This window comes from Garra rufa, chromosome 20, assembly GCF_049309525.1.
Source record: "Garra rufa chromosome 20, GarRuf1.0, whole genome shotgun sequence".
Taxonomy (NCBI): domain Eukaryota; kingdom Metazoa; phylum Chordata; class Actinopteri; order Cypriniformes; family Cyprinidae; genus Garra; species Garra rufa.
Window position 1 is genome coordinate 24,441,053 of NC_133380.1, and position 12,586 is coordinate 24,453,638.

At 36.0% G+C, this 12,586-nt stretch overlaps 1 protein-coding gene across 1 annotated transcript in view; it reads left to right on the forward strand.

Moving 5' to 3' along the window:
• Positions 1 to 12,586, forward strand: part of tbl1xr1a (TBL1X/Y related 1a) — an 89,200-nt gene that overhangs the window by 61,918 nt on the left and 14,696 nt on the right. Inside the window, exons 4-5 of the mRNA XM_073825404.1 lie at positions 7,231 to 7,333; positions 8,889 to 9,034. Coding sequence (XP_073681505.1) covers positions 7,276 to 7,333; positions 8,889 to 9,034 — 204 coding nt within the window. The 5' untranslated portion in view covers positions 7,231 to 7,275. The remainder of the gene's footprint in view (positions 1 to 7,230; positions 7,334 to 8,888; positions 9,035 to 12,586) is intronic.

Sequence of the window (12,586 nt, forward strand, 5' to 3'; positions counted from 1 at the left end):
CATTCTGTATTTTGTCATTTCCCACTGAATTTAGTCTTCATGATGTCTAGTATGATTTTGAACAAGGCTGACCGCCTACTTAAACGGTGTTAGTAATGCAGATGGCTTTAAACATCCCTATGCACAGTCTTTTGTCCTTTGCGGAATGACTTTGATCCAACTTTTGTTGGAGCTGAAACAAGGCGGTTTAATGATCCCACAGTGCCTGTGGTTATGCACTTTATAGGAGGTGGGCTGGATGTTAAAATACAATCTCCTATATGCAGTTTAATGTGCAGAGTCGGCTATATGCAAGCCATCCGTAGGCTGACATACTGAAAAGTGTGAACACTATGGCGCTGATCCATAATGGCAGAGCGATGTCATCTGCAGGGCAGCGGTTAAAAGATTCTTAATAAAATGCACTACGAGGCCTACGGCGGATGGATACGGGTTTGACCACAGCCGGGGCGATCCATTGACCTGCTTCTAGGACACTTCACACAAAAGAAGACGAGTGGGGAGATCCATTTATGGCCCTCATGTGTCATATTTCCCCCACCCCTCTATGTTCAGACAGACACTGATGGATCCAGATCCTAAAGTAGGTCAGGTGAGGTGACGCGTTAATCTCGCTGGTCCGATTTTATTTTATTTTTCGCCCTTCGGAGAGTAGGTTGCATCACAAGCAGTTTCGGCCAGCATCTGTCTTAATCGCTTGTGACAGCATTCACTAGCGTGTGGCGTCTAATAAGCAACGGTCATTGTTCCTGCCGGATTGATTGGGCTGCTTTGCCTTTGAACTCGACCTGATTGTTAGATGCTGACGGAGGGATGTGAGCCATATGCTGGTTTCTCCAAAAGCGTCTGGTGGAAATGGTGTTGACATAATTGCCTTGAAAAGAGGAAGAAAAATGGTACTATTGTCTGGATGTGGGGTGGCTGTAGCACGTCTGCTTCAGAGCTGCTCTGTTAAACGCTGTGACATTACTTTGCTTTACAAGTTGCCAAGTGTTTTACATTTTAGGAGACTAGGCGATTGTGTAGTTGCCATTTTTGATAATACAAAAAAAAAAAGTCAATTATTATTTTATGTACCTAGGTGTGTGTTTGAATTCAAAATAATTCTCAATAATATATAAAATAAATGTGAAACTATTTTCTAAATGTAATGCTTCACATTTGAAGTGGAATTTTAACAACATCGTTATCGTTTAATAATTGTTTTTAAATGTGAAACTATGCAATGCTCGGTTGCATGTTTATTATTCAGATATTTAGTATTTTCTAATATTTAGATTGTTGTTTATAGCAACATTATTTTAATATTTTTTTATTTATTTTTTGTGACTATTATACTGTAAATGTGAAGCAGTATTATATATACTATACTAGTGGTGGGCCGTTATCGGCGTTAACATGCTGCGTTAACGTGAGACTCTTATCGGGCGATAAAAAAAAATATCGCCGTTAATCTATTCTCAAAGTTGGGTTGGGAGCTGGGTCTAAACTACGTAAACTATGATGACTTTCACCTTGATATTTTAGCGCGGATGACGTATACCTAGTCGAATTGCACTGTAGGGGGCAAGAACGAGTCTTCAACTTCTGTGAAATTACCACATCAAATGAGACGTGCAAACATGGATGCAGCTATGAAGCCGCTTCAGGGCAGGTGCGTTGCTAGACCCTTTTTACTGGGGCACGTGAGTTATAATTTACTTTGATAATCCCGAAATAAAGACATTAAACTATATGCAACAACTGAATTGACGCTTCTAAAAGCAACGCAGTTTAATGGAAGACTATGCACGCAGATATCCATGCCCGTGCGCGTCTGTATTTAACGGCAACGCGCACGTCGTGCAGCCTTTTGCGCAGAAGTACTTGGTCACACAAGTTTGTATAGGTAATTATGTTGTAAATGCAATTGTCAAGCAGTTTGTGATGCATTTTGGAAACAGGAGATGATGCCTGATCTAATGCGCCACCTGGCCCGTTCTCGAAGGCTTACTTTTAGTCATTATTTGGGTAGCACACATATTCTGAATGTCTTCAGCAGAATTCAAATTAGCCATTTTAATCTAGATTAATCTAGATTAATTCCAAGATTTAATCTAGATTAATCTAGATATAAATTTTTTTATCAATGCCCACCCCTAATATATATATATATATATATATTGGGATGGTGAAATCCTTTTCCTCCCACATTTACTTAAACATGCTGTAGTTGTGTGTATTTTAGGAGTAATAATTTACATTGCGCTTAGAAAGGCCAGGACCAAGCTGTTTATCTTTTTGTAATATTGCTTGGAAAGCAGGTCAGACATAATCCCCACAATTCATGGCACTCTTGAGACAGATTTTTTAAGGCTTGGGCTTTTGGGATATTTTCTTTTGTGCTTAATTGGTGGAAGAGGAACACTCACTGTGAAGAGTGTCTTGAGGAATTTGCGTCCAACGGTCAGTGTTACACAAGAACACAAGCTCTCCAAGCTTCTCATTGTTCACTGAGGCCTTTAGAGGTTTGAGAGGATCAAGTTCACTGTTGTCAAGGGAGTCGTGTGAAAAGCCCAGAGTACCACTGCCAAAAACACTCTCTCACACACACACACACACACACACACGCACGCACGCACGCACACTGAAAGGTGTAATCAGCCTCTTCTGTATAGTTAAGTGTAGTTTTTTAATGCTAAAATACTTTCTCCTCCCAGTTGAATGAGATGACTGTTAGTCAGTCAGCTGCATGTTGACTTACAGGAGAGTGTAAACATTGTGGTGCTTTCAAAATATTGCTCTGTTTGCATCATCAGTCCGACATGCTGAGTCTTTAAAAACATCAGATATTTTGATAAAGTTCAGGCTGTAAAATGTCATATGGTCTGAATACCTAAAACACAGTGATATTTATAAATTAACAATTCATTATATTTTTTAAAGACTTCATATATTTAAATGTATTTGTTTATTAAAATTGATAATTAAGATGTCTACAAAATATTTTTTTTGTTACACCACATGACATTATCATATTTTATCACTTTTTGGAAAATTAAGATGTGTACAAACTTTTTTATTTGGTTACACCACCTGACATTTAGATTTGTTGTATAGGAAAATGTTATTAATGTTAACTGTTACTATTATTTATTATATTTAAATACTTTTTAGAAAATTAGGATGCATACTAAATGTTTTTACTTGATTACACCACATGACACTTAGAGAGTTGTTTTATAAAAAAAGATTATTAATGTTAACTTTTACTATTATTTATTATATTTAAACATTTTTTGGAAAATTAAGAAAATTATTATTAAAATTATTAATGTTAACTTTTACTATTATTTATTATAGTTAAACATTTTGGGGAAAATTAGGATGGCACAAAGATTTTACTTGGTTACACCACATGGTATTTAGAGTTATTTTATTTTAATACAAAAATAATAATGTTATATAACCATGTGACATTTGTAAAATCTTAATTTAATTAATTTATTAAATTAAATTTGTATTAAATAAATCTTTATTTTATTTTTTATTTATGTTTATAATAATAATAATAATAACAATAATGATGATTTACGATTTAAATGTGTTGTCGAATCATTATTGTATTTTATTTCTATTGTTATTAATAATAATGATCATTTACGATTTAAATTATTCAAGGAGTTCATATTTTGCATATTGGTTTAATAATTAATAATGTTTGTAAAAAAATACTTTTCATTTTGGAATAAAATGTTTAAAATCTATTTTGAAAAATAAAACTAAATAAAATAAAAATGTGTACAAAATATTTACTTCACTACCTGATAATACTATTATTTTGAACAGTTAAACATGAATATAAAGTGTTAAAGTAGAAACCAAAGAGTACTTTTATTTATGTATTTATCTACTTGTTTAATCACCCTGGATCAGCAGGAAAATGACTTCACCACTGTCCCAGATTTGTAGTCTCCCTTCTGCATGGCTTCCTTTGACATTATTGCTATAAAGTGGTCTGTTATCAGCCCGTAACTCGATAGCCATCCGTTACACCTTTCACCCAAACCAGTTAAATAGCATTTCCTCTCAGACTTCCCCCTCAGCCTTGAATAACACAGTACAAACTCCCTCACCCTGACTGCATGCGCTCAACTGTTACACAACCCACGCCGCCTTTGATTATACAATGAAGATTACGCTACACACCAAGCATCCTCCACAGCGCACCAAAATGTCGTCCAAGGCAGAGAACGCGTCGTGATATTTGCATTCCTCAGGGCGATTTACGAGGCGATATATCTCACGGAGGTCCCTGTTCTCTGTGACCCGTTTCAATAAAAGCTCTTTCTGTGTCACGTCTACGAGGGAATTTCCCCACCCGTGGTTTCTTTACTTGAACTAATGTTGCCGACTGCAAGTGCCTGGAGTTCCCTGCTCTGTTTTACAGGATAGGTGGTCCTGAAGAGCAGGGGTGATTTATTGAAAGGTAGCGGTCCTCCTCGGCATCGACTCGGCCGCTCGATAATATAGATGAGCACTCGCCACTGTTGCTGGGATTTAATTTGCCTATGCTGTGAGATAAAACGCATCGATCCTGTGGCACCGTTTCTACCTGATTTGATTGGACGCCGCGCAATCTATCTTATCTGATTGGCCCTGACACACTGCCTTTTGATGATGTTCCTATTTGCATACTTTTGCATATTTTATGAAGGCAACGCAAGACGGCCGACTCTGATGTTCGAGAAGTTCAGCCAGCTAATTGAGCGTTCAATGTTACTCAGAAACAAGCTGTAGTCGGTTAAGAAGGGAGCAGGCAGGTTCACGTCACACGACGGCACCCCATCGCTCAAAAACTGAACCTGAGAAGACAGAAACCATCCCTCTCGCAAACAGACCACATCCTCTGACTGTAAACGCCGAGCGACGGGGAAACACTTTCCACTTCACTTCTCTGTATAAACGAGGATGTGATCTGGAATGGCGGACACAGAGGTCATGAGGAAATGGGTCACTTTTCAGAATTAGCCCACTTGTGGTTACTCAGCGTTTCGATGTAGAACTGAAAAGATGTTTGTGCTCTTTTCTGGAGGAAGTCCAAAACTGAGTGGATGTCTTAATATAGCGTGAGCACGAAAAAACACCCTGAAATGTAAATCTATGCAAACGCAAATCGCAATTTAACCATCTATGGACCAAGGTTTAGGAGAGTGTCAAATCTAGGTCAGGTTTAATTTCAAATAAATCTTCCCGCGCTAAAAAATTTAAGCCCATCTGTAAGTGTAAACTGACATTTTGGCAGCTCTGTTAAGCCTAAGTCACAATGAATCCAAGTGTAAACTCAAGTAAACAGAAGTATTTTGTAGTAGCCCTCATGTAAACATTTTCAGTGGCAGATGCATCATGTTGGTGCAACAGCGCCCCCACAGTGTAATGGTACTACAACTTGTTATTCAGCCATGCAGGGCTGTGAAGCCCTTGGTAACCTCTGGCAGCACAGTACACTCTCAGGTTCCTGCTGACAAAGAGAACTTTTACCAACTTTTTACTTGGTTAAACAACATTTAAAAAAAAAAAAAAAAAAAGGTTATTAATGTTAACTATTACTATTGTTTTTTATATTTATCCTTTTTGGAAAATTAAGATTTTTTACATTTTTTACTTGGTTACACCACATAACATATAGAGTTATTTTATTTTAATAAAACAATAATAATGCTATTAAGTTAACTATTGTTATTATTTATTATGTTTAAATACTTTTTTGGAAAATTAAGATATATACTAAATATTTTTACTTAGTTACACCACTTGACATTTGTAGAATCTTTAATTTTTAATTTAATTTATTATTATTATTAAATGATTTAGAGAGTTAATATTTTTGCATATTGGTTTAATAATTAGTGATATTTGTAAAAAATACTTTTTATCTTTAAAGAATCTATATTTAGAAAATTTTTAAACAAACAAACAAATTAATACATAAATGTACAAATGATTTATATGGTTCTCTACCTTGTAATGTTTAAACACTTTGGAAAATTAAGAGGTGTACCAAATATTTTTACTTGGTTATACCACTTGACATTTGTAGAATCTTTAGTTTTTAATTTAATTTATTATTATTATTATTATTATTATTATTATAAAAAGAATTTAAAGAGTTAATATTTTTGCATATTGGTTTAATAATTAATGATATTTGTAAAAATACTTTTTATCTTTAAAAAATATATTTACAAGATCTTTAAACAAACAAACAAATAAATGCATAAATGTACAAAATATTTATATGGTTCTCTACCTGGTAATGTTTAAACACTTTTGGAAAATTAAGATGTGTTCAAAATATTTTTACTTGGTTACACCACATGCCATTTGTAGAATCTTTAATTCTTTATATAATCTTTAAAATGTAAATAGTTGTTTACAATAACAATAATAATAAAACAATCTAAAGAGTGAATACTATAAATAAATAAATGTGTACGAAATATTTACTTGGTTCACTACCTGGTAATATCTACACACTTTTTGGAAACTTAAGATGTATATAAAATATTTTTACTTGGAATTTGTAGAATCTTTATTTTATTAATGTTGTTAATAATAATTATTATAATTATAATAATGATGATTTATGATTTCAATGTTTTGTAGAATTATTATTATTATGCTTTATTTCTATTGAATAAACCACACTGTAAATGTAAATGTATGCAAATGTTTTGGCTTTAAATCACAATTTAACCGTCTGAGGACCAAGAGAGTGTCAAATCTAGGTCAGGTTTAATTTCAAATAAATGTTCCCGCGCTAAAAAATTAAACCCATCTGTAAGTGTAAACTGACATTTTGGCAGCTCCCTTAAGCCAAAGTCACAATGAATCCAAGTGTTAAACTCAAGTAAACAGAAGTACTTTGTAGGAGCCCTCATGTAAACATTTTCAGTGGCAGATGCATCAGTGTTGGTGCAACAGCGCCCCCAGTGTGATGGTCACTTTTGGTATTACAACTTGTTATTCAGCCATGCAGGACTGTGTGTGAAGCCCTTGGTAACCTCTGGCAGCGTAGTACACACTCAGGTTCCTGCTGACAAAGAGAGCTTTTACCCCCTTATAGCACTGTAAAAGAGGCTTTTATACACACTCTTGAGTGGAAGGCAGAGAGCCCGGCAATATCCATATCTCTTAGCGTATGTTCTGTGAGCTCGCTTTCTGATATTGTTTTTGTCCTTTCTCTCTCAGGCTAGTGTCCTGTGTGCTGACCTCATGGTGTAAGCAGGTGTGAAGATGAGTATTAGCAGCGATGAGGTCAACTTCCTGGTGTATAGATACCTGCAGGAGTCAGGTAGGTGCTGCTTCAACGAAAAAGCCCAAATTATCACTTCAAACTTGTATCCAAAAAAACTGTCACACAGATTTTTGCCTAAAAAGATGACTTTTAATATCCAAAGACGGCCAATTTCACTCTCTATTGGAGATCACTCACAGATATACAGTCATGGCCAAAAGTTTTGAGAATGACACAAAGTTTGCTGCTAAATTGCTTTTAGATCTTTGTTTCAGTTGTTTATGTGATGTACTGAAATATAATTACAAGCACTTCATACGTTTCAAAGGCTTTTATCAACAATTACATGACATTTATGCAAAGAATCAGTATTTGCAGTGTTGGCCCTTCTTTTTCAGGACCTCTGCAGTTCGACTGGGCATGCTCTCAATCAACTTCTGGGCCAAATCCTGACTGATAGCAACCCATTCTTTCATAATCACTTCTTGGGGTTTGTCAGAATTAGTGGGTTTTTGTTTGTCCACCCGCCTCTTGAGGATTGACCACAAGTTTTAAGATCTAGGGAGTTTCCAGGCCATGGACCCAAAATGTCAACGTTTTGATCCCCGAGCCACTTAGTTATCACTTTTGCCTTATGGCACGGTGCTCCATCGTGCTTGAAAATGCATTGTTCTTCACCAAACTGTTGTTGGATTGTTGGAAGAAGTTGCTGTTGGAGGGTGTTTTGGTACCATTCTTTATTCATGGCTGTGTTTTTGGGCAAAAATTGTGAGTGAGCCCACTCCCTTGGATGAGAAGCAACCCCACACATGAATGGTCTCAGGATGTATGACACAGGACTGATGGTAGCGCTCACCTTTTCTTCTCCGGACAAGCCTTTTTCCAGATGCCCCAAACAATCGGAAAGAGGCTTCATCGGAGAATATGACTTTGCCCCAGTCCTCAGCAGTCCATTCGCCATACTTTTTGCAGAAGATCAATCTGTCCCTGATGTTTTTTTTTTGGAGAGAAGTGGCTTCTTTGCTGCCCTTCTTGACACCAGGCCATCTTCCAAAAGTCTTCGCCTCACTGTGTGTGCAGATGCGCTCACACCTGCCTGCTGCCATTCCTGAGCAAGCTCTGCACTGGTGGCACTCCGATCCCGCAACTGAATCCTCTTTAGGAGACGATCCTGGCGCTTGCTGGACTTTCTTGGACACCCTGAAGCCTTCTTAACAATGCAGTGGAAAGTTTTTTTTTTTTTTTTTTCAGGATTAAGTTCATTTTCATGGTAAAGAAGGACTATGCAATTCATCTGATCACTCTTCATAACATTCTGGAGTATATGCAAATTGCTATTATAAAAACTTAAGCAGCAACTTTTCCAATTTCCAAAATTTATGTAATTCTCAAAACTTTTGGCCACGACTGTACAGTGATATTTGAGTTTTGTGATATCATCTATTATTAGTGCTGATTACAGTAAAACTCTAAGACTGTTCACAGTCTGGGTGTTGTTTAAGGAAACACACACACACACACACACACACGATACCCTCCACATAGCTGTGAGCTGGAGAGAAAGTTGATCCAGCAAGCGTCACACTGAAGTGTTTATCATTCCCTCTGGCAGGGTTTTCCCACTCGGCCTTCACATTCGGCATTGAGAGCCACATCAGTCAGTCGAACATCAACGGCGCCCTAGTGCCCCCTGCTGCCCTGATCTCCATCATCCAGAAGGGCCTGCAGTACGTGGAGGCTGAAGTCAGCATCAATGAAGTGAGCAGAGCACAGCTTTATTTACAAAATCAATCAAGGCACTTACATTCATCTGCATCAAGGATTTTGTTTTTAATTAACAATCACATTTGCATATTTAATACTAGGGTTGGGTATCGTTTGGGGTTTTTTCGATACCGGTGCCAAATCGATACTTTTAAAACGGTACCAGTGCCAAAACGGTGCCTGAACCGATACTTAAAAAAAAAAAATCCACAAAATAGTGGATGACACAAGAATATCTTTTTATTAGACAAAAAAGTTATTTAAAATCAATTAAAAGTTTAAAGTATACATTAATATTTAAGTAAATACAAAACACAACAATAAAACTACATTACCTAACCCAACTACAATAATTTAATAGCTTCAAATTTCAGCAATTCTTTTGCAGAAATATTACCATATTTGCCTTCTCTGGCCAAATAGGACACCTCTCCTGACTTATTGCATGTCCTGGTAAGACTAGGGCAGGGGGCAGGGTTGTGGCTAGAAGGGATACAGCTCCAACCGGAAACTAACAATGAAATTAATTGTTCTACCTAAAAGATTGTGTTTTTTAAATGTCTACACCTACCCCAACCCTAAACTTAGCCCTTACTATAATACATAAACAGTATTATTGTTGTACAGTGTGATAAAAATAACGTTAGATTGATGTGCGCATGCCCAGTGGTCAGATCTGTCTCCCTTCTAGTCTAAACCAGGGGGCAGAGGGGGGGATGCTTTTGAAAAACTCTTTTCTCTTCTTATAGGTGGGAGGTTGACCAAATTGTTAGTGTAATCTGTTACTTGTCACGTCATGAGATGTTTTTAATACGAAAACTGTCTAATGTGATCACAATTTCATAAAAAATATTGTAAGTTAGGCCTATTGATTGTAATGATTTCATTTCAAACAACGAATAAATTATATAGAGAAAGTAAGTAAAGTATAAACAGAGCTTTTTGAAACTATTTGAAACTATTTACGAATTATTAAACCACTGCGTCACAAAATGATTCACTGTTTCGAAGCGCTCCAATCAGATCGCGAATCATTTGATTTGATTCATTTGAAAACGAAACTTAAAAGCAAGTACGGTGAATCATTTGATTCAGAGCAGGAACATTACAGCGCTGATCGCGAAAAAATTTGATTTAGATGATTTACATCAGGACGTAGGAGAGCTTCACGGGATGCTTTATCCCCACCGGGAATAAAAATAATTCAGCAGAGGCAGGGATGACTAGAGCAAATCGCGCCCTGCTGATAGTGCCAGCTGATGTCCGCAAACTGTCAAACACGGTACATCGCTCTGCTTTCAAGTTTATTCCATGTGCCCTTAAATGTTTCATTAAGTTTGATGTGTTTCCCCCTTTACACACAACTGTTGTAAAACATCTGTTGCATGTCGTGGTGTCTGAATAATTTCTTGTGAAAGATAGCCACACTTTAGAACATTTAGTTTTTGGCATTTTAAGTTAAGCGTGTTTAATGTACAGTAGCTAACGGCAGACCACCTGCTGCAGTCAGAGCAAGAGTAACGATAGTTGCTGCATTCACGCGCTTCTCGGATTGTTTCATTTACCGACGATTTGTGCTTTTAATTAGAAATGTGAAAATGGTCAGTATACTTTGTATACTACAAAGATGTCTTGGATTTGTATCATCAAAGCTTTCCGACGTTCACGTGAGTTTTCTCATTCAGGAAATATTTTTTTTCCGATCATTCTGACACCCCACGAATGCAGTATTTAAATTTAACTAGCGATCATGCATGTTGACAAATTAATGCTTCTTACATCCGTCTCATAGCACCAGAAGACAAATATTTCAATAGACAGTTCAGGCACTTAAGTGGCACCGAAATGAGGCACCGAAATTCGCGTTCTGTTTCGGTCTGGTACATACCGGTTATATGGGTACCGGTGCCTTATTGGCACCGGGTCTCGGTACCCAACCCTATTTAATACTGAGTGTTGGATTTATTTTTAGGTGACTCTTAATTACTAGGTCAATCTCACCAAACATATTTTAATAGTTTTTTTTTTTTATTATTGTATATTATATAGTATTAAAAAGTACATGAAGAGAGAGAGATTAGTTTTTATAGTAATGTTTATTTTTAGTAATTATTTTTTTATTTTTCTATTGTCATTTTAATTTTAGTTACAGTTAGGGTTCACAAATTTTATTGTAAACTATATATTAAATTAGTTTTATTAGTTATATATATGAAATATTGCTATTCTGTTTTTATAATCTCTCTCTATATTTAATATGTAATATACAATAAATTGTATTCTTTTTCCATTTAAATTTTAGTTACAATTAAGATAAACTAAGACATACATTTACACACACCACACACACACCACACACACACACACACATATATATATATATATATATATATAATTTATAATTTCATTTTAAAAATAAAAAAACATTGTATACGTCTGTGTGTGTATATTGTGTATATTTTTATATATATATATTAGGGATGCTCATTTCGGTTAATTTTCCTGACCGACAACCGCTGCTCGTTATCCGATCATTAACCGTTAACTGATAAAATTAGAATAATAAATTCGTTTAAAATAAAAATAGAATGCACGAGTATCTGTGATGATACATAAAAATACAAGCAAATGTTTTATTTTAACTTTCAAACAGCAGCATACAGAGCAACAACAAAAACTGCATTCATATACTCAAATTATCACGCATGAGCAGCGCTTCTGAGAACAGAGAAAATCAGAATGAAAAAAAAGGAATAATATAAATAGGCCTACACTAAATATGTATAAATTAAATAACTACCTAATTAAGATGACAAAACTAAAACACACTGAATCCTTCTATGCGCTTTGAAGAACTGTGCCGGTCTTGTTCTTCTCGTCGGACATAAAAACATATAGCAGGCCAGCCTATACCTCAGTTTTTAACATGTGGACATGCTGTACGGATAGACTGGGACGCTGTCTGTTAACGCTTAGATCCATGATAAAAACACTTATCAAAAATCCTTTCAATTTGCGGTTCGGGTCTTTTCATCCACTAGTCATATCTGGAGAAACGTGTTTTCACAGCGTTCAATAGCCAATCACAGACATTTCTGTTGATTACATTATAGCAATGGCCAATCAGAGGCGGCTATGTTACGATCCTCTCACCACTCAAAGTGCCGGTTTCAGTTCTGCTGAATTCTATACCTCCACGAACTTTCTCATTAAAACAAAGAAAGTGTAGACATGATGTAAATAGGAGATTCATTGTACAGAGTAAAGGTTATTTTATTACTTTTTATTAACTTTGTGAGATTGCGATTAACTACAGTAATGTATGAGTGACAGCTTTCCAGTGATTGTTAGGGGAGCGCGCACTTTTTAGACTATAATTCATTCAGAATTTGAATACATTTATTCATGGATTCACTCTCTGATAACCCAATATCGCCATTGCCATCATGTTGCATAGGCTACTTACATGAGTTACACAAACTAAGAGAAGGTAAAGCAGGTGCTTACTCAACGAAATATGTCTGGACAGCCGCACTTTTACACGCG